Source organism: Cibotium barometz, chromosome 15 (genome assembly GCF_041138505.1).
Source record: "Cibotium barometz isolate CiBa-2024 chromosome 15, ASM4113850v1, whole genome shotgun sequence".
Lineage (NCBI taxonomy): Eukaryota > Viridiplantae > Streptophyta > Polypodiopsida > Cyatheales > Cibotiaceae > Cibotium > Cibotium barometz.
This window is the reverse complement of record NC_141060.1, coordinates 32,015,208-32,037,936: the sequence shown is the minus strand read 5'-3', so window position 1 is coordinate 32,037,936 and position 22,729 is coordinate 32,015,208. Positions and strand designations below refer to the sequence as shown.

Below are 22,729 nucleotides of genomic sequence, written 5' to 3'. Positions count from 1 at the left end.
CACACCTGACCTTGGACTCATGTGCAGGACGATGCACACCTGACCTCAGACGACTGAGATGGATCCCTGGCTGACTCGTCCCGGACTGGGCTCACATGGGACCAGTTCACCATCCCAGGTCCTGCATCTTCTGTACAGAAATGTCTACGTGGCATCTCCAAGTGCGGGATGCAAGTGACATCCCCTTCTGCTTAACTTGACGGAAGCTGCATAGCCTCCAAATAATCCGTCAATAAAGCCGGATAGTCTTCGAAAAATTCTTTGTCGAGCCATACCGCTTCATGAGTTCCTCGGTCTTGAAACTTCGTGAGAAACTGTCGTAGTCTTCGGCCTGAGCCATGCTTGAAACGGTGCAGAAGGATCTGTTCTGGAACCATTACTTCTGCTTCATCAATGATGTCTGGTTCCGCTTCGTCTTTGACCTCTGAAGGGGGTGGACCTGCATATGGCTTTAACCAACTGACATGAAATACATCGTGCATAGTCCAACTCGGAGGTAGCTTTAACTGCATGGACACCTCATTAATCTTTTTCCGGATGGGAAATGGTCCGAAGCTCCTGAAAGACAACTTTGGGCATCGCTTGCCCACCTGCTTCAATCTTTGCTTCATAATCCGAAGATACACCCAATCCCCTTCCGAAAACTTCATGTCCCTTTGGTCTTTATTGGCCTGTCGAGTGTAGGCCTCTTGCGCTTTAGCCAATCTGTCTTTAACGGACTCTAGGATCTCCTGGTAAGACTCCATCACTCTGTTCGCCTCCGGTACTGAAGACGAAGTCCTGGTTAACAACAACTGGAAAGGCCTTCCAAACGCTGCCTCATATGGAGTCCTGCCAATAGCTGAAGAAAAAGAGTCATTCAAAACAGCTTGAACTAAAGGCAAAAACGATTCCCACTTACCTTGCTGATCGTGGACATAGCACTTCAGCACATCAAAGGCCAACTGGTTGTATATCTCTGTCTGGCCATCTGTCTGTGGGTGGAATGCACTGGAAAAATTCAACTTAGTACCAAAATTATCAAACAATGCCCTCCAAAAATGACTGGTAAACTTGGCATCTCGGTCTGACACTATGGTCCTAGGAATCCCACCAATCGGGTACCAATGCCGAATGAATAGCTGGGCGACATCCTCGGCGGTCACATTGGCCCTGCAAGGAATAAGCATCACAAATTTGCTGAACCTGTCAACAATAGTCAAACACTGTGTATTACGCTTACTCGGACTGGGAGGCAGATTTGTGACAAAGTCCATCGAAATGTCTTGGAAAGGACCCTCAGGAATTGGCAAAGGCTGTAACAACCCTATCTTCTTTCCACGAGGAGCTTTCACCTTTTGACAAATGTCACAGCGTTGTACATGTAAACACATCACGCCTCATCTTTGGCCAAAAGTATTGCCGTTCTAATTTCTCCAGAGTCGAATTCATGCCCCTATGACCACCTGTAATGGCGTCATGGGCATCATGGAGAAGAGCTGCCCGGAATGATTTCATGACACACAGTCGGCCTTTGTAGTAAAGCCAACCATCGCGTATCAGAAAATGGCATGGTCCTGTGGCATCCAATGCCTGTTCCCACTGCGTACCGAATTTCTCGGAATCCGCGTACGTGTGCTTCATGTCTTCTAGTCCTGTACCAACAAGGTCAAGTCTAGTGGTCTGAATCGCAGATACTTGTCCCTTCCTGCTCAAAGCATCGGCCACTGGATTGGCCTTTCCTGGAAGGTACTCAATCATGCCACCGAACTGCTGGAATATCTGACTCCAGTGGTGTTGTCGATCACTCCACTGTGCACTTGGCATCGTCTGAATCCAGCGCAATGCCTGATGGTCAGTGCGAACCTTGAAGTCACGGCCATACAGGAAATGTTTCCAATGTTTCAAGGCCTGTATAACTGCTAGGAGTTCACGATCGTAGACTGAGTAGTTCTTTTCGGCGGGCAGTAACTTACGAGACATGTAAGCTACCGGATGACCATTCTGTTGCAATACACCTATAATTGCGATGTTACTCGCATCGGTGATCACCTGAAACGGTTCGTCCCACGAGGCAAGGGCTAAACAAGGCGCTTCTGACAAAGCCACCTTGAGGTTCTGGAATGCCTCCAACGCTCGTGGAGTCATTCGAATCTTTTGCCTCCTTGTTTTCACTCCCTTTAGCAGATCGGTGAGGTCTGCCGAGAGATCAGAAAACTTGTCAATGTGGGTGGAATATGCCTGGCATATACCCACAAATGATCTAATGTCATAAGCTGTCTGTGGTACTTTCCAGTTAACAATCTCGACCACTTTAGCCGGATCCAGTCGAATGCCTTCGGCACTGATTATATATCCCAAGTAATGTACCTGGAACAGATAAAATTCTGACTTCTTTTCATTGACATAGAGCTCGTTGCTTTCCAGCAACTTAAGGACTTTCTCCACATCAATGTCATGCTGCTCAACTGTAGCTGAAAATATGAGTATGTCGTCCAAAAATATGAACACACACACTCCAATCAACTCCCGGAAAATACGCATCATCATGCGGTTAAATGTAGCTGGGGCGTTCGTCAAACCAAATGGCATGACCACAAATTCATAGTGGGCCCGTTCTGTACGGAAAGCTGTCTTGGGGATGTCCCCCTCAACAATCCGAACCTGGTGGTACCCACTCTTTAAATCCAATTTAGAGAACACCTTAGCTCCATTCAGCCTCTCGAGAATATAGTCAATTCGAGGCATCGGGAATCTGCTCTTAATAGTCAGCTTGTTGAGTGCACGATAATCGACACACAACCGAGAAGACCCATCTTTCTTCTTGACAAATAAGATCGGTGCTGCAAATGGCGACACGCTGGGGCGGATGAAGCCAGCTTGCAACAATTCTTGGAGTTGGCGGTCCAACTCCGATTCCATTGCCTTAGAAAGGCGATACGAAAACTTGCTCGGGGGTTCCGAGCCTGGGAGGAGGTCAATCTTGTGATCCTCCGGTCTGGACGGGGGAAGCTGGGGAGGGAGACTGTCCCGAAGAAAAATCTTCTGGAACTTTTCATGGAGGACCGAGTACTTCTCGGAAGCACTGGCCACCGTCTGGGCTGTCTGGATGTAAATCATCGCACACTGTGCGCCTTTCCTGACTGCTCGCTTAGCCTGCAAGTGGCTTATGAGCGGAAAGTTTGGAATACCTAGCTCACACTTAATGGTCACCAGGGTGTTTGACACATTCCGATCAATCTGGAACATGTGCTTGTCCCACTTGACATCAGGAAGAAACTTGTGAAACCACTGGATACCCAAAATTATGTCTGCTCCTACAAGAGGGCAACCATAAAGTCACGCACAAACTCTATGCCCTGAATCACTAACTTAGCACCTAGAGCTTCATACTTGACGCTCGTTGTCATACCTGTGCTAAAACCCTCAACTTGTTTGTCCACCGGAGTTAGCTTGAAACGGGCACGCCTAGCGGCCTCTTCCGTGATCACATCCTCCGTGCTGCCGCCGCTGTCAAACAAGACAACGACTCTCTGGCCACCTATGTAGCCAAAGGACTTGAGCAATTCGTTGCGCTCATACTCCTGGTCATGGGCGCCCTTCTGCTCATCTTCGAGCTCCCGGCTAATAATTACTCCAACTGAAGCACCGGGGGTTGAAGAACTAGGGGTAGCCACTGGGGTCTGTGTGGGAGCTGTGCTCACCACGGAAGCTGTGGAGGCGGCGGCGGCCTTTGGAGGCTTCTTCGGACAATCCTGAGAAGTATGTCCTTTTGTGTGACAAAAGTAACATCTACCCTCCTTCCTGTACTGAGAAAGCTCCTCAGCACTCAACTTGCCACCTGTCTTGCCTGCCTCCGCTTTCTGGTCTGGAGTAAGCTTAGACGCATTGTTCGAGTTCTTGGAGCCAGAGGCTCCCGGGCTCTGTCCTGAGGAAGACCCCGTCTGGTTCTGGCTTTTGCCTCCCGAGGCGTTAGCCTTGGGAGAAGCCGGCTGGGAAGTCTTGGGCTTGCCACCATTGTGTTTCATTTCTGCACTCTGCGCAAGCGAAAGTGCGTCCTCAAAGGTGGCTGGCCTAAACATACGCACCTCCCATTGGATTTGCGTGTCCAGGCCATACAAAAACTGCCCTTTCTTGTCCGCATCAGATAAGCCTAATTGTAGACACAAGGTCGAAATTTTATTGGCAAACTGAAGGACTGGTTGCGCATTCTGACGCGCACCCCTGAACTCGTCTTCGAGTCGCTCAAGGTAGTGGGGCGGTAAAAACCGCTGCTTAAGGTCACGGACGAACTCGTCCCACCCATAAGCTGCCATACCGGATCTGGTGTGGGCATGAGCCCACTGAGTCCACCAAGGAATGGCCTCACCTTCCAAGTACCAACTGGCTAAGATCACTTTGTCAATATCTGATTTCCTAACTGCGGCAAAGTAAGCTTCAAATTGATGTGACCATGAATACAGAGTAGTGGGATCGAGTTTACCATTGTACTTACTGAAATTCATTTTCTCGGGAAAATGATTCGAGGGCGCCGCCGGTGTCAATCTGGCGTCCAAGGCTCGGAGGTAACGCTCGTGTTCCACTCGTCGCATGGCGTCGTCTTCTCGTTGTCGAATCTCCAATGCACGCATCTGCATCTCAAGCAAGGAGCTTGGCTGCGGCTGTGACCCTGCGAGAGGGTCCCAGTGACGAGGATCTGGTATCTGGGATACGGAAGGAGAGGGAGGAGGAGATGGAAAACGCGACGCTGGAGAGCGAGAACGCTCCTCCAGAGCCAAAATCCGCGCCTTCTGCTCATCCAACTTGGTTGTCTGGTCTGCGATTGCTCGCATCATCTGCTGGAACATGTCTTGTACACTCAAGCCGGGTGCCCTAGCTGGGTTGCCTGGTGCACTCTGGTCCCATGGTTCTGGTTCTCTCTCGTCGCCGAAGTTCGCCATAGCGGGAAAATGCAGTTCCTTTCCGGAACGCAATCTGACCATCCACTATCTGTGTGGGAGACTTCCGGAGGCTTCCGAAGGCTAAAAACCAACCGTCCTTCGAGGGACAGGAGTCACTCCGAAAGGAGTAGTCCACCGGCGTCTAAAAACCAACCACACGAGCGAAAAAATTTTCTGGTTTTCTTTGCTGAATCTTTGTCCTTGAAGTGAGCTCTGATACCACTGTAATATGCGGAAGCTTCGGAGAAGGATCGGTACTTCAAAACTCAGAAATCAGCACTCTTTTCCCGACGGAATTAACGCACAAACTGAAAGACGATGTGCAGAAAATAGAGAGAGAAGGGGGAGATGGAGAGGACACAGTATTGGGTCCCAATTACCCTCTGTAGGGCCCCCACCACGGATGGTGTATTTGCTGTATTAGAATGATGTAAATCTGAAAACAAATACAAAGTACTTGACCTTTTCTTGGCTGGAAAACCTGCCCTTGACCTTCAGTCCTTCACCCCTTTGCTTTAGCAAGTTCTTGGCTGTCCTGGCCCTTGTTTGCTTGGAGCACTTGGTGAATTATGAGATGGAAACATGGATTATGGGCTGGGGTATTTATACTCCCCCTTGTCTCTAGTCGGCCTGTTTCATGAAGCCCCACGACTGTGTCTAATTAATAAAATGTTTTCACACTTGATTAACTGCTGTCCAGCCTGCGCAGCCTTCTGGGGCAGCATCCTGGCTGCTGGGCACCATGCACAAGAACCAAGAAGAGTACCCCTGGCTGCTGGACAGCCCTGCGCAAGGGTACTGTACTGCTGGGCAGTCTGTGTGGGCTGTCCCACACTTGGCTGACCTATGGGACTGTCACTCCATAGGAAGACCAGGATTTATGTTTTACGTCGTGCCATTTTTGTGCCCGACAGATATTTTGTACTTGTTCCATGAACTAGAGATATGTCCATGATACTATTTGCACATGCACTCATGTTTTGCATGTTTGAAACTGTTTTCGCATGACTTGTACTTTTGTGTTTGCCTGCTTGACGTGTCACTTACTGAGCGGGGACGCCTGCCAGTGAGTCGTGAAGTTTGCTCTGTCTTCTGACAAGTTTTGTTGCATGTGAACAGGTGGTAAGTGTATTGCACATGTTGGTTTAATAGTTTTATCTCTAACCTTTTGTTTTATAAGGTTGTATGTTCACATTCACTTAAAAGTGGGCACCCACTTGTGGGCCAAGGTGGGGAGGGAAACCCCACACTTAGCCCCTTAAGTGTGTGTGGGTGGGTGCATGGCCACCTACCCACACCACACCATGGAACTGGCCGCCCCCATGCAACCTTGGGGAGCCGGCCAGCTGTAGTCGTGCAACTTCCCCTCCAACGCCTACAAAGAGACAACCACCCTTCTCTCTTTGGAAGACGTTTTTGTGTGCGCCACCTTCACCTCTTCTTCAGTCACGCTGCGCATGCTGGTGGTTGTCTCCTATCCGTCGGCGGCTGTTTCTCCTCCCATACAGGCGGCTACTGTTCCTTTAGCAAGAGGCCGCCATCTTCAGCAGGCTGCGCTGCCTACTCAGCAGGCGGCTGCCACCTCCAGAAGGCTGCGCTGCTTTCTCCACAGGCGGCTGTGTGCCATCACTAGCACGCTGCCGCTGCCTCTTGTAGGCGGCTGTGTGCTCACCTCTAGCGGGCGGCTGTACTCTCTGCACTACATGCGGCACAGGCTGCAGCTAGGCACCTCCTATCCATCAGGCGGCTACACCACAGGTTGACGGCTGTTTCTCCTACTCTGCAAGCGGCTAGCTGCCATCTCCATACAGGTTGCGCTGCCTCTTCATACAGCCCACTGTGTATCCATCTCCAGCGGCTGCTCTTCTCCTTTGCAGGCGGTTGTGCCTCCCTTCTATAGGCAGCATCTCCCTTCTTTAGGTGGCTACACCTTCTACACTGGCAGCTCCTCCTCCTCTTTGACAGGCTGCTGCGTCCTGGTGTCCACTTCTAGTAGCTCCACACAAACACCTCAGGTATTTGTCGTCCATCTGCGAGCTACAAAGTAAGTGAATTCAGATTTAAGTAAAGAACTTTGTTGTAAATCTGATAAGGGATTCTCTCTACGGCTAACACCCGTTCGGTGCCGCGTAGTCCAAGCTATTGGAGAACCACAGTCCAAAGGTGCCGAGATCGGGAGAGCCAGGCGTTAGTACGGGGGCGCCTGTTTGTGCGTGGTCCTGGAACACCAGTGGGACGCTCTCCGCGGAGTCCAGTGAAGGCACAGGACCGTAGAGACTGGACCACTCAAGTGGTCGCTCTCCTTCGAACATCTACTTCGAGCCTTTTGTTTGGTACTGTATTCATTTGTACATGGACATCATCTGGTTCATTGAACCCATGGAGCATTGTATTTGTTAAATACTCCCAATAATATATCATATATTGAGGGGGGTGGTCGGCCCGTTCTGGCCCCAGTGCTAGTGTCCATCTATTTCATTTCATCTCATTTCAAATTTCAGCTGTTTTTTTTTTAAGTTGTCCATTTCAAATTGTGATATTAAGCTGTGCTACTACACGTGTGGGTGTCCAACGGAGTCTATTCCCACTTGACGGGATCGGTTTCAGGTTATGTTCATATTATAGGCATTTTGCTATGATAGCCACCCCTCTACATGATCTCACAAAGAAGAAAACCACTTTCAAATGGACTTCAAAAGAACAGGATGCTTTCTTGCAGCTCAAGCATGCTATCATATGTGGACCCGTATTCCTGACTTGCAAAAATCATTCGTAGTAGAATGTGATGCTTGTGGCGATTGTATAGGGGCTATCCTAAATCAGAAGGGCATGTACTTGCATACGAGAGCCGTCATTTGCATGATGCTGAGCTTCATATGGATATCTATTAGAAAGAGCTCTTGGCTGTAATTCATGCTTTAAAGATATGGAAACATTATCTTCTTGGGGCTGAATTTGTAGTCAAGACAGATCATCAAAGCTTGAGATATTTTCTATCTCAAACAAAGCTTTCGGAGAAGCAGATGAGAATGGCAAACTTTCTTTCCATGTTTCATTTTCAGATTGTGCATACTCCGGGAAAGAAAAATGTGGTGGCAGATGCATTATCCAGGAGGCCTTATGTCGCCACAGTCTCAGTGGCCTCTCATGGAGACTTATCTGCTATGCGTGATTTGTATCATTTGGATGCTGATTTTTGCAATATATGGACGGATTTGATGGCTGGTCACTCACATGTCTCTTATGTTATCAACGAGGGTTATCTTATGAAGGATAATTGCCTATGTGTGGTGAAGGATTTGCGTCCAAAGGTTATGGAGGAATGTCATGCTCCACCTTATGCTGGTCATAGAGGTATCATGCCCACTACACGCATGATTGAGAGAGATTTCTTTTGGCCAAGCATGCGTAAAGACATTGAGGCTTATGTACGTGCATGTATTACTTGCCAAAAGGTGAAATTTGACAGGCAAAAACCTCCAGGTTTGTTTCAGCCACCATTGCCTATTCCCTCGCAACCTTGGGAAAGTATTACTATGGATTTTATTATGGACTTGCCTCGATCCCAGCATGGGAATGATGCTATTTGGACCATTGTGGACAGGTTTAGCAAGCAAGCTCATTTCTTGCCCGTCAAGAAAACCATTAAAGTTGATCATATGGTAAAACTTTTTCTTGCTAATATCTTCAAGCATCATGGTATGCCTAAATCCATTGTTGGGGATAGAGATCCCAGGACTACCAGCCTCTTTTGGAGAGCATTATTTGATAACATGGGTACTAAACTTGAGTTTTCATCAGCTTATCATCCCCAAACGGATGGCCAAAGTGAAGCTGTAAATTCAACCGTGTTGGATTTATTGAAGTGTTATGTGGCAAATCAAAAGACTGCATGGGAGAAGTATCTTCCACTTGTTGAGTTTGCCTACAACAACAAAACGATCCATGCCTCCACGGGAAAGGCCCCGTTTGAGATTATTTATATGGCAGAGTGGTTTTGCCACCCATCCTTCGTACAAAGGATGAGATTTTTGTAGCTGATGAATATGTTCGTGACTTGGATATAGCCTTTGCTCAGGTACGGACAGCCATTGCAAGGTCTCAAGATAAGCATAAAATGGCTGTTGACAAGCATAGAAGGGACATGCAAGTCAAAGAAGGTGATTGGATTTTGCTAAAATTTGAGAAGGCTAGGCTTCGGAAGAGGCCAGGACGAGAAGGATCATATCCTAAGCTTTCTCCTCGCTATTATGGACCCTTCAAGATGATTCAAAAGATCAATGAAGTGTCATACAGGCTTGCTTTACCTAGTCATTGGAAGATTCACAATGCATTTCATGTGAGTCTTTTTCGGAAATATGTGGAGCCAGATCCTAACGAGCCTGTCACAGAAGATCCACCAGAGATTGATGACCTTGAGGAGATCCTCCAGCCAGAACAGATTGTCTTTCACAAGGAGCGAAAGCTACCTGCAGGAAAGCTTTCCAGGAGATACCTTGTGACGTTCAAAAATTATTTGCCTATTGATGCAAAGCGGGTAAATGAGGATTATTTTATTGATTACCCACAGTTGTTGCAAGCATATCTTGAGGCTTTTCAGTTAAGAACAACTCTTTAGAAGCCCGGGGGGATGTCACCAATTGGCCGACCATTTGGTCCATCTCCAGATATGTGTGTCTCATTCACTTGAGGCCACGCCGGTGTCTCATGTGAAGGGGCCAGTATTTTTGCTTAACATGGACGGGAGCCAGACTGGTGCCACCCGTGTGTTAGCAAAATGGTGTCGTATGGACGGGAGCCAGATTGGTGCCACCCGTATATGACCTGGATTGTGTTCTATCCATGGGATTGTCACGCCATGGAAGAGCCAACATTTGTGCCGTGTCTTGCCTATGGGACTGTCACTCCATAGGGAGGCTCGTGCCTGGAACTGTGGTTTACCTATGGGACTGTCACTCCATAGGAAGACCAGGATTTATGTTTTTTGTCATGCCATTTTTGTGCCCGACAAATATTTTGTACTTGTTCCATGAACGGGAGATATGTCCATGATACTATTTGCACATGCATTCATGTTTTGCATGTTTGAAATTGTTTTCGCATGACTTGTATTCTTGTGTTTGCCTGCTTGACGTGCCACTTACTGAGCGGGGACGCCTGCCAGTGAGTCGTGAAGTTTGCTTTGTCTTCTGACGAGTTTTGTTGCATGTGAACAGGTGGTAAGTGTATGGCACTTGTTGGTTTAATAGCTTTCCTTTCTAACCTTTAAATTTATAAGGTTCTAAGTTCACATTCACTTAAAAAAAGTGGGCACCCACGTGTGGGCCAAGGTGGGGAGGGAAACCCCACCCTTAACCCCTTAAGTGTGTGGGGGTGGGTGCATGGCCACCTACCCACACCACTCCATGAAACTGGCCGCCCCCATGCAAGCTTGGGGAGCCGGCCAGCTGTGGTCGTATACTCCTCTCCAACACCTACAAAGAGGCGACCACCCTTCTGCTCACTCAAAGACGTTTTGTACGCCGCCTCCTCACGCTGCGCCACCTTCACCTCTTCTACAGACGGCTGCGCATGCTCTCTAGCTGGTGGCTGTTTCCTTCCATCGGCGCATGCTCCTCCTCCCGTACAGGTTTCTGTACTCTTCAGCTGGCGGCTGCGCATGCTCCTCCTCCCGTATAGGTTTCTGTACTCTTCAACTGGCGGCTGCGCATGCTCCTCCTCCCATTCAGGCGGTTGTCTCCTCTCCTCTACAAACTGCGTGAGGCTGCCCTCTCCTCTGCAACCGGCCATAGCAGGCGGCTGTGCTCCTGCAGGTGGTTTCAGCATCTTCTCAGGCAGCTGCGCTTCCTTCAGGCGATTGCGCCTCTCTCACACTCGCGACCACAGGCGGCTGCTCTTCAACTGGCGGCTGCAGCCACCCTACAAGCGGCTGCAGCCGGGTGTCTCTTGCCCATACAGGCAGCTGCGCCACCCTACAAGCGGCTGCCAGCAGGCGACTTCTGCATTCTCCAGGCGGCAGCGCCTCCCACAGCAAGCTGCGCCTCCTCATCTTTCCCTTGCAGGCGGCTACGCCTCCTCCTCCTCCACAACAGGCGGCTGTGTCTTGCACAGCAGGTAGTTGTGCTCCTTTGCAGGCGGTTGTGTCTCCCTTCCATAGGCGGCATCTCCCTAATTCAGGTGGCTACACCTTCCCCACAGGCAGCTACTCCTCATCCTTCTTGACTGGCTGTTGTGTCCTGGTGTCCACCTCGAGTAGCTGCACACAGACACCTCGGGTATTTGTCTTCCATTTGCGAGCTACAAGTAAGTGAATTCAAATTTAAGTAAAGAACTTTGTTGTAAATCTGATAAAGGATTCTCTTTCTACCACTAACACCCGTTCGGTGCCGGGTAGTCCAAGCTTTTGGAGAACCACGGTCCAAAGGTGCCGAGATCGGGAGAGCCAGGCGTTAGTATGGGAGCGCTTGTTTGTGCGTGGTCCTGGAACACCAGTGGGGTGCTCTCCACGGATTCCAGTGAAGGCACAGGACCGTAGAGACTGGACCACTCAAGTGGTCGCTCACCTTCGAACATCTACTTCGAGCCTCTTGTTGGTACTGTATTCATCTCAGTTGTACATGGACATCATCTGGTTCATTGAACCCATGGAGCATTGTATTTGTTAAATACTCCCAATAATATATCATATATTAAGGGGGGGGTCGGTCAGTTCCGGCCCCAGTGCTGGTGTCCATCTATCAACATTTCATTTCATTTCAATTTTCAGTTGTTATTAAGTTGTCCATTTCAAATTGTGATATTTAAGTTGTGCTATTACGCGAGTGGGTGTCCAACGGAGTCTATTCCCACTTGACGGGATTGGTTTCAGTATCACATGAGTGGCATCAATCCCCGGCATATACAACTGCCATGAACACCAGTCCAATGTACATGATAAGAAAGCACGTGTGGACCAATTGGGTGGCCAAATGGTGACAGGCCCCACAGCCCCCTTGCCACATAGTCTTGTGTCTTGTATTCGGGATTCTTCTTGTGTATATAGAGTCCTCTCTCTCCATTGCTGCCTATTTTCTGCACTTGCTCAAGTGTTTCCAAATCTTGTCATCATCTCCGCTGCGTATTCTGACAGATACTCCATAAGATGAAATATAAGGTTGGGGACTCTGCACAAGTGGAGTACCTGACTGAGGCAGAAAACCTTGAGGAGGCACATATGCAGGAATAGAGATAGTGCCTGAGATGGGTTGGTAAACTATTTGATACTCCGATATGCTGGGTGGCAACACACTGCCAGAAGGTAAAGTGCCGAGAGGTCCCTATGGCAGGTAAGACCCATACGTAGGTCCCTGTGGAGGTGCGGCTGCTAATGGCTGCATACCAACACAAGTAGGAAAAAACATGGATTGGGTGGGAGGGTTTTGTGCTTGTGAATGAGCAGTATTCCAAAATGCATTAGGAGCATGAATAGAAGGTGAACCAAAAGAGAACAGAGTGTTACCTCCTTCAACACTGGTAAACTGGGAGCGAACCGTGCTCCTAGACCCTCCTCTATTCGGGTTCACATAATTCGAAGGATCGAGGGTATTTGATGGTACCATATGTTGAACCTGTGCTGTAGAAGAAGACCCCCAGGTAGAATTAGGAACATAAGCACTCAAAGGTACATACGAACTTGATGCGGCCTCCGGCAAAGTTGATGACAATAGTACTCCGGAGGACGACCATGGTGGTACCTATCCTCCCTGAGAGAAAATCTCATATCAAAGTCCAAGCTGTCGACTAGACTAAGCAGCAGGATTCTCCAGATGAGGTTGAATGCCAAGGTCCAGTATTGGACACTGGCAATAGGCATGTATCCCCCTCTAGAAGGAAAATTTGGTAAGCTTGGAGAAGAAGGACAAGATGCCAGCGGTGTAGACGGTGAGTAGGTATAAATAGGACGGTTATCTCCGACTCTCCCAGGAAATCCCATCCTCCATGTGATCTAAATCAGAGTACGGAGAATCAACAAGCTCATCCTCTGGAATTGAGGGTAGACGATCCATGCTGAAAGGCTCTCAGGATCTTGACTCCTTTTGCTCACGAAAGCTATGATACCATGTGAGGGCAAAAAGACGAAAAGACCGGATGTATGAGAGATCAGAGAAAATCAATACAGCATGGAGAAGATGAGTGAGGATATGTATACTAATAAATGAAATCTAGTTCAAGACCCTCTGATATGAGAGGTGAAGCACAGCCGGTGTCGAATGAGCAGAGGGCTGCTGTCCCAACAATGTGTAGCAGAGAGGGCTGTTGTCCCTGTGATGTGTAGCAGAGATGTAAAACGATGAAGTACTGTAGACGTATGCTGCTACAGATGTGAGGTACTGCTCCAAAGAATGAGAAGCACACATACTGCAGATCCAGAGGAGAAGACCGACAATAGCTGTAGGTAGAGAGTGCTGCATTTGCAGACACCAACAGCAACAGCATAGTAAAGACGATGATCAATGTGTTGGTTGATACTGTTAGAAGTCAACTCCTGTCTTTTACACACAAGGGCCTCTGTTGTGGGTGTGCCCGCCGCCCTTTGTAGGTGTTTTATCATTTTTCCTCGCTCCTCGTAATTTTTTCCCATTTTTTCCTATTTCTCCAGGGTATGGGAGGCAGTATTGGAACTGTCGGCTATACCAAATGCTGGCCGACTGGTCACAGACAGTCCCACATTCTCTCTGCTACTGGCCGACTCCACACATGTGAGGGCCGACCCAGATAAGCTGGCCGACTGGTGATATTCATTGGTTGTGGGCATTTTTTGTCCTGTCGGCTGTCCCTATTGCAGGCCGACTGCATATATGGGGCCATATAAAATGGCCCCATGGCTCCCCACTCATTGTATCATCTTTTCACTGCAGGATCTTGTCTATAGAGAAGAGTTACACGCCTATCTCTCTCCTTCTCTTGTGCTGTCTATTTTCTGCACTCTACTTGCTCTTGTGGTCTCAGATTTTGTTATCAGCTCCGCTACGTATTTTGACATGGTATCAGAGCCCTAGGCTCTTGAAAGATCTTGGGAGTTTTCTGAGCAAGAGGGGGATTGTTACGTTGCTGATTGGTGGACTGTTAGGGACGGGAAGAGAAGTAGCAGATGGAAGGCGGGCTAAGTTGCTGGACAGCCACTTGCAGGTTTAAAGTTTTTTTTCCCACCCACCTACCCTTTCCCCGTGATGGCAGATTTGTTAGAGTTGGCTGAGATGCATGTGAAGATCCCAACTCTCCCCATGTTCCCAGTGGACCGTCAGTTGGACGGGAGCAACTATGGCATTTGGAAGGTGATAACGGAGTCTGTGCTGGAGTCATATGACCTTGCTGATTTCATCGTTATTGGGGTTCCATGGACAGAAGCAGAGGAAGGGGAGTTACTATCAATGAAGAAGAACCGCAGATGTGGGATCGTGTCAACACCAGGGTCCGGTCATTTATCTTCCTCAACTGCACACTACAAGTAATCAATCACGTAAAGCATATGACGCTGGCCAGAGGCATATGGCAGCACTTGGCTTCTCTTTATAACAGGGTATCGCCCATGAAGAGGATTTCCTTGGAAGTGCAGATACGGGTACGGGTTATGAACCCTGCAAAGTCGTCGACGATGCGGGAGCACATTAACAAGCTATAGGCCCTTCAGCAGGAAGTCCTCCACACTGGGAAGCAGATATCATCAGAAGATATGGCCATTACTTTGCTGCCCCACTTGCCTGCTCAGTATTCCGCTTTCTACTCCTCTTTGATTACTAGTGGCAGGCTCAGCACCATTACCTGGGAGGAGCGGCAAAGGGAAGGCTTCACCGGAGAAATCTTCTGAGAAGAAGCCTGAAACAGATCGAGAGAAACTGAAGGCCGAGTGGTCCTGCAATGATTGTGGCGAGAAAGGCCACTACTGGAGGAAGTGTCCTAAGCGGACTGGGAAGAGTAATGATTCTTCAGCCTCAGCTGCAAAGACTCCTGCATTTGTGCACTTAGAGATGATGGACTCCGATGCTTCATCGTCTTCGAGCGAGGAGGTAGTTGGCTTCACTGCAAAGGATACCCAGGAATGGATTCTTGATAGTGGTGCTTCCAGGCGCATGACTCCGTCCCATGACTTCTTTCTGAATCTGAAACGACAGTCAGGTCGCATTTTCATTGGCGACAACTCCACCATTCCGATACACAGTGAGGGCCGGGGAGATTATTCCCGACGGCAACGGGGGCAAGCATGCCCCCGTGTTCTTTACGTCCCTGCTCTTGGTTTTCATCTACTGTCAGTGCATGAAGTATGTAAGACTGGCTTTTGGGTGGAATTTGAGGAGCATTTAGTTGCTCTACGAGACCGTGAGACTGCCCAGGTTGTTTGGGAAGGCGGTGTGGAGAATGGTATCTACAAGCTCTCTACACTCTCCTCATTGACAGGTTCTCAGGTCGGAGATCTATGGCACTTTCGTTTTGGCCACTTAAACGTGGATGCACTGCGGCGAGCTTTCCGGCGAGCTTTCCGAGACCAGATGGTGGTTGGCTTGCCAGATGTTGGCAGCAGGCAAGGATGTTGCAGTTCTTGCATACGTGGTAAGCAGCACAGGGAATCCTTTCCGAAGAAGGCTTCCAAGCAGGCTTCAAAACCATTGGAGTTGATTCACACTAACTTGTGTGGACCTCAGCACAGCAGACACCATCACTGGGAGGATCTCTCTATTTTATGCTGCTTGTTGATGACTGTACCAGATTCACATGGGTCTACTTTCTTTCACAGAAGGACCAAGCTTTTGCACGGTTCAAGGATTGGTACGTGATGGTGGAAAAGAGTCTGGATTGCAGGTAAAAACTCTCAGGGCTGACAAAGGGGGTGAATTCTCCTCGAATGTATTTCTCAGATTTTGTGCAGATCATGGCATCAAGAGCGAACTGGCCAATACAGGATTGCCTTCAGAGAATGGAGTTGTAAAACGCAAAAACAGGACTATGGTGGAGATGGCCAGGACCATGCTGGATCATCATGATCTTCCTCGTCCACTTTGGGAAGAGGCTATGGCAACGGCTGTCCATACCCTCAACCGGTCTCCAACGACTTCAGTACCTAATATGACTCCGTTTGAGGCATACTTTGGCAGGAAACCTGATGTCTCGCACTTTCGTGTTTTTGGGAGTGATGCGTATGTACATTCCGAAGAAACAAATGGGGAAGCTTGACTCCAAATCCCACAAGCTTATATTTGTGGGGTATAATTCTCTTTCCAAGGGATACAGATTGTATGATCCAGATAGGAATGAGATTGTTGTCAGCCGGGATGTGGTTTTTGATGAGCATGTTCCAGTATTCACTGTCAAGGAGTCGCCACTTCTTGGAGATCCAGAAGAGTCTGATGATGATTCCCAGACCATTGTCCCACTCGATCGACCTCAGTCTGTACTACAGGAGGTTGAGCCCGCAGCTGGAGTAGAGCCCCCGCAACGACAGGAGGCTCCACAATCTGTTCGAGTACCCAAGTGGTTGTTGGACACCCTTCGGGAGTCAAGTGTCACAGAGTTACCCTCCGAGTGGACCACAGAGGACGGTCCTCCAAGATCGCACCACAGAGTCTGCGACAAAAGCAATATAGCGGAGCTTCTTCAGGTAAAATATGCTCTGATGTCTCGTATTATGCGGGACAAGGAGCCCACTTCCGTTAAGGAAGCCCTTTCACAGGATACTTGGAGGAAAGCCATGCAGGTGGAACTTGATGCCATATCGAGAAGAACAAAACATGGGAGTTGGTACCGAGGCCGTCGAAACGATCAGTCATTGGTGTCAAATGGGTCTTTAAGACCAAATATGCGTCAGATGGGTCTGTGGACAAACACAAAGCCGGACTTGTGGCTAAAGGTTATGATCAGTGGTGGCCAGGCATCGACTACGAGGATACCTTTGCACCGACAGCACAGAGGACCACGATTCAGACCGTTCTTGCCCTTGCTTCTTCTCAGAGGTGGCCAGTGTATCAAATGGATGTAAAGTCTGTGTTCCTTAATGGTGACCTGCAGGAGAAGGTGTATGTTAAGCAGCCTCCAGGCTTTGTTGTTCCAGGATCTAAAGGGATGGTTTACAGGTTACGTAAGGCCTTGTATGGTCTTAAGCAGGCTCCCAGGGCTTGGAATCAGAAGATTGATTCCTTCTTTGTTCGAACTGGTTTTCAGAGATCAGTTGCAAATTCCAACCTGTATCTCTTTCGGGAACGCGGCATGGTTACGATTATCATCCTTTATGTGGATGATCTCATTCTCCCCGGTGGTCATGTGGAGCACATTGGCATGACGAAGGCTGCCTTGTCAAAGAAGTTTGAGATGACCGACCTAGGCTTACTCCACTTCAGTTAACTGTTAATGATCCTTGTGAGCCAGTTGATGCCTCGCAGTATCGGAAGTTGGTTGGTTCATTGATCTGGTTGCTGAACACCATATTGGACTTGAGCTTCTCTGTGGGGCTGTTGAGCTCTTTTATGCAGACACCATTGAAGTCTCATTGGGACGCAGGATTGCGGATCTTGCAGTATCTGCAGAGTACGAAGGATCTAGGACTCTTTTACACAGGAGGGGATGGAGTCAGACTCCAAGGTTGGAGTGACTCAAATTGGGGAGGAGATCAAGACACGAGGAGATCCACTTCAGGTTACAGTTTTACCCTCGGCTCAGGAGCACTTTCTTGGAGCAGTAAGAGGCAGCCAACTATTGCCCTATCTTTGACAGAGGCAGAGTACCGGACTGCTTGTGGTACTGCTTGCGAGGTTGTGTGGCTGCGGAGGCTGCTAGGCGAGATTGGGTTTCCACAGAAGGATCCCACAGTCATCCAATGTGATAACCAGAGTTGTATAGCTATTGCTCGGAACCCGCCGGTCTTCCATGCCCGGACCAAGCACAGAGAGATACAGTATCACTTTGTACGTGAGAACATCTTGGCTGGTGACATCTTGCTACTTTATTGTTCGACGGAGGACAATGCGGCGGACCTCTTCACGAAGTCTCTACCTCAGGCTATGCTCAGGCGGCACTCCAGCTCCCTAGGGTTGATTTCATAGCCAGGAGCTGAGAGGGGGTGTTAGAAGTCATCTCCTGTCTTTATCAGATACCAAGGCCTCTGTTGTGGGTGTGCCCGCCCTTTGTAGGTGTTTTATCATTTTTCCTCACTCCCCGTAATTTTTTCCCATTTTTCCAGGGTATGGGAGGCAGTATTGGACCTGTCGGCTGTACCAAATGCTGGCTGACTGGTCACAGGCAGTCCCAGATTCTCTTTGCTGCTGGCCGACTCCACACATGTGAGGGCCGACCCTGAGAAGCTGGCCGACTAGTTATATTCACTGGTTGTGGACATTTTTTGTCTTGTCGACTGTCCCTACTGCAGGCCGACTGCATATATGGGGCCATATAAAATGGCCTCATGGCTCCCCACTCATTGTATCGTCTTTTCATTGCGGGATCTTGTGTATAGAGAAGAGTTACACGCCTATCTCTCTCCTTCTCTTGTGCTGTCTATTTTCTGCACTCTACTTGCTCTTGTGGTCTCAGATTTTGTTATCATCTCCGCTACATATTTTGACAGATACAGCCGCATAGCTGCTATCATATGATGTGCAAGTAGGGGAGCCATGCACCAGCAAGATGATGATGATCAACGATGTGCTGATGAAGGTTCACTCGATTGGTGCAGTTATGACGTATTGATTGGAGTCAACAGTTGCTGGTTGCGTTAGTTGAAGTATTCGTTGATGCAATATTGGTTAGAGCAAAGCACCGGCTACTGAAGCGTTGGACGTGCTGAGCTGATCATGTGCGATGATCTTCAGATAATTTCGTAAATGATGAGGCTTTTTTATATATATGTTGAAGGGGTGCTGGTCGGCCAGGGATGGTTGTCGGCCAGAAGAATCAAGACAAATATATGCCAAAAAAAACACGCCCTTTTGGGCTGGATAAAATACCACTTTGGGTATATTTTCACACAAAGATTAGCAAAAGCAGACTGATTATAAGGCTAAGGCTCACAAGTCACTAATTAACCTGAGGTGAGCGACTTGATTTTGGGAAATCTGATACAAGAAAGAGACTTATGTTTTGGATTGCTCGTGGTTTTGATTGGTGGTAGTGAAGCATTTGTGTTTTCACCAATTTTGAATGAATGATTCTATGATTGTTCAGTGAGACTGTTAGGCACATTGATTTTTGGTGTCACAAACCCTAAATTCTCGGATCATGTGGTATATGATTATCTTGATTAATCCTACAAGCATGTATCTAAACTCTTGGCAAGGCCCGTGACGGAGATCCAGAACATGATAGGATTATAAAGGGATCTCCGGTGGAGCCCATAGAGATCGTCTTTGGATGCACTGGGCAGGGTCCGTAGGATTTGTACGCTCTGGCCATGTACATGGGATTTACTCCATGGCCAAGGACTATTATGGAAGAGATTAGATGGGTGACTATCCAAGTTTACATGTGCATATGCATCATCGATGCTTGCTTGGACATTTTTAAAATTTGTGTGACATTGTTTTGTTGCCTGGACAATGCCTAGTATTTTCTAAGTGAATGTCCACGGGATCGGGATGGCTAGATACCCCTATGGATGCACATGTGCACACTTGTTTGGGCCTTAAGAGTTGGTCTTATGGATATTTGCAGGTGGTATGCATACACTAAACATAATTTCCCGCATTAATATACACTGACCCTTGTTTTTTGCAGGTTTCTTCCCTTTGCTTCTTTCAGAGAAATGCGTAAGGTTAAGAAACGTATAGACCGTAACATCCGCCAACTCATTCAAGAGCGAAAGGACAGAGGACAGAAACTATGTCAAACAGATTTTCTGGGTTTACTAATGAAAGGGGATGAACCTGTAGCGGTGGACGAGAAAATATCACAACTTACCATTCAGCAGATTGTTGATGAGTGCAAAACGATATTCTTTGCTGGCCACGACACCACTGCAAAGCTCCTAACATGGACAAGTCTCCTATTGGCCGAATATCCATCGTGGCAAGAGCGTGCTCGGGTCGAGGTCTTTGAATTATGTGGGAGTAGTCCACCAAAGGCAGACTCTCTCTCTCGAATGAAAACGGTAATTGCTATGCAAGACTTTTCTGACATCATGCATACAAGAAACGATCATCAAATTCAGCCATGTATCTTGCATTCCCCAATAATGCATACATGAAAAATATCTCTAAAAACAAACTACCTGAGAGGTGAAATATACGTCTAAAATCAGATAAGAAGTTACCTCAGATATCTTGACATGTATGAATGCATGTCATGCATGTATGATCTATACATTCTAAGAAAGAAAAGAAAAAATTACCTGAATTGTCTTGATGGATGTGTATGTATGGCATGCAGCTGGAGGCCGTACTCAGTGAAACCTTGCGGTTGTATCCACCTGTGACAATAACATTGAGGGCAGCGCTGGGCGACATGAAGCTCGGCGACATGGACATACCGAAGGGCATGGCATTCACCATCCCCATACTGGCCATACATCATGACAAGGAAATATGGGGGAAGGATGCGCACGAGTTCAATCCAGAGCGGTTTGCACGTGGAGTGGGGAAGGCGTGTAAGAAGGGCTCGATTGGATACATGCCCTTTCTGCAAGGCCCTCGGAGCTGTGTGGGCCAGAACCTGGCACTCATGGAGGCCAAGCTGGTGGTCGCTATGGTGCTGCAGAGGTTCAAGCTGGACGTATCTCCCAACTATCGCCACTGCCCCGCCTCCGAGCTCACCCTCCGACCTCGCTTCGGCGCTCCGGTCATTCTTCGCAGGCTAGATCGCTGAGTTTCGTGTGGCACGGTGTGCTGTCATACTGATCATGTCCTTCCGTAAGGCGTGTGTCATTCTTCGTAGACTATGACGTGTTTCAAGAACAAGCGTTAAGTATGTAATCTCTCTCTCTCCGTCGATTGATTGGTCTCTTTAGATCAAAAAAAAAGTCGACGTTAAGCGGTCTCGTCTCGTTAAGTATGTAATCTCTCTCTCGTTCGATTGGTTTCTTTAAATCAAAAAAGTCGACGTTAAGCGGTCTCGTCTCGTCTCGTCTTCCCTTTCTCTCACTCTCTCTCTCGCTCTCTCTCTCTCTTCCCCAAATGCTTGATGGGGACAGCTCATCTAAATCAATGTTATACCTATCTAATAGTCAGTCAATAGCTAACAAAAATATAACCCCAAACATCTACAATAGGTACTAGAGTTAGAGAAGACAAGTATGAATCTGTTCCTTGAGAGAAACTTGTTTAGTACAAAAAAAGTTCAAAGATGTAATAGCAAAGCTCCACAAATTTGATGTCAACCAGGAACTTAGAGAACCACTAACATGCATAACTTGGGGAGCCACTAACACTCATGTATTAGAACATGCATGTCATGAGCAAGATTGCAAGGTATACATATGGATATACATACATAATTATTGTTGTCTAATTAGAATGCAAACATTAAAAGACAAAAGTTAGGTCAACTAATACAAATAAAATTGAAATTTGTACATTGCTATTGAAAGTAGTATAATCACTGATCATGACTTACAAAAGCTATAAGTGAACAAAAGGTTATTGATAACATTATAAGTCAACTAGAACTAAGTACACAACTCCAAACAGATTTGCTAATACAACCAAATAAAACACACATGAAACTTTTGATAGCATGAGGGGGGACCAAAGCTTCACTATTATGGAACTGTCATGTAAGTGGGCAAAGGAATGTACTTGAACCACCAAAACTAGAAATAGTTAGAACCATATGTTTGTAAATGCAAAGGTACACATCATGGACTTGTCCCACTTCAAAATGCGAGCACAATATTCCATGTGATTTTGTGACATTGCAAACTTGGGATCATTAATATTATTAACATAGCATAACAACTATTAAAATAGTAAATAGAGTTAACATAGTGTAACAACTATTGAAATAGTAAATAGAGAGAACAAAGACATAAATTATCCACTTATCTAGGTACATAATATTCCATTGTTCTATAGCATCCACATAAATCAATCAAGTAAATTTATTGTTTGTTTATTATTTTTAAGGGCAAGTGGTACAAAATACATTAGTCTTGTAAGTGGAGTAAGCAGACAATTATGGGGGCATGACTTAGTCAGGTGCACTACCCTTAAGTGGAGTAAGCAAACAATTATGGGGGGCATGACTTAGTCGGGTGCACTACCCATAAGTGGAGTAAGCAAACAATTATGGGGGGCATGACTTAGTCGGGTGCACTACCCATAAGTGCGAAAGTATAATCATGTTATGTGGAAAGTTTCATGCAAAGGTGATTTTCTAGTTGACTGTGGATATAGCATCTTAGCTAAAACTTTAACCATAAAAGATATATTATTCAATGATTTACACATGTTATCACTATCCAAAATGCACAAGGTTAAAGTCATCAAAAGTACTATACTTTGTATTATTCAATGCTTTACACATGTTATCACTATCTAAAATGTACATGGTTGAAGTCATTCAAAGTACTTATACTCCATATTCTTGTTACGTCATAAAACTAAACAAATGTATAGTAAGCCAAACAAGCATTCACTATGGTTGCATGCCTAGGCTTGACATAAAATATTCTTTAACCTTATGTTGTTGATGGAATGCTAGTATCTAGAGAAAGAGGTGGAAAATTATTTGGGAACCAAACATTCCAGTGAAAGCCCAAGTATTCTTTGTGGAGGGTTTGCATGGGGGATCTTCCTATAGGGCTTAAGTTACCACAAAGAAATTTCACTTCTGATTTGTTGTCCTAAGTGCAAAAC

General features: G+C 47.2%; 1 protein-coding gene and 1 long non-coding RNA gene across 3 annotated transcripts in view; one reads left to right on the top strand and one right to left on the bottom strand.

The window, feature by feature from the left end:
• The window catches only part of LOC147631178 (uncharacterized), an 83,883-nt gene extending 63,476 nt beyond the window's left edge, over positions 1 to 20,407 (bottom strand). The window contains exons 1-2 of one of the 2 annotated variants that reach the window (XR_015267546.1): positions 20,269 to 20,407; positions 19,839 to 20,050 (exon numbers count right to left, since the gene is read on the bottom strand). This is a non-coding gene — a long non-coding RNA (uncharacterized LOC147631178). The remainder of the gene's footprint in view (positions 1 to 19,838; positions 20,051 to 20,268) is intronic. The other variant, XR_015267545.1, reaches the window with a different exon arrangement.
• Positions 1 to 20,761, top strand: part of LOC147631177 (cytokinin hydroxylase-like) — a 91,896-nt gene extending 71,135 nt beyond the window's left edge. Inside the window, exons 4-5 of the mRNA XM_086809501.1 lie at positions 19,656 to 20,028; positions 20,307 to 20,761. Coding sequence (XP_086665627.1) covers positions 19,656 to 20,028; positions 20,307 to 20,741 — 808 coding nt within the window. The 3' untranslated portion in view covers positions 20,742 to 20,761. The remainder of the gene's footprint in view (positions 1 to 19,655; positions 20,029 to 20,306) is intronic.
• Positions 20,762 to 22,729: the final 1,968 nt, after the last annotated feature.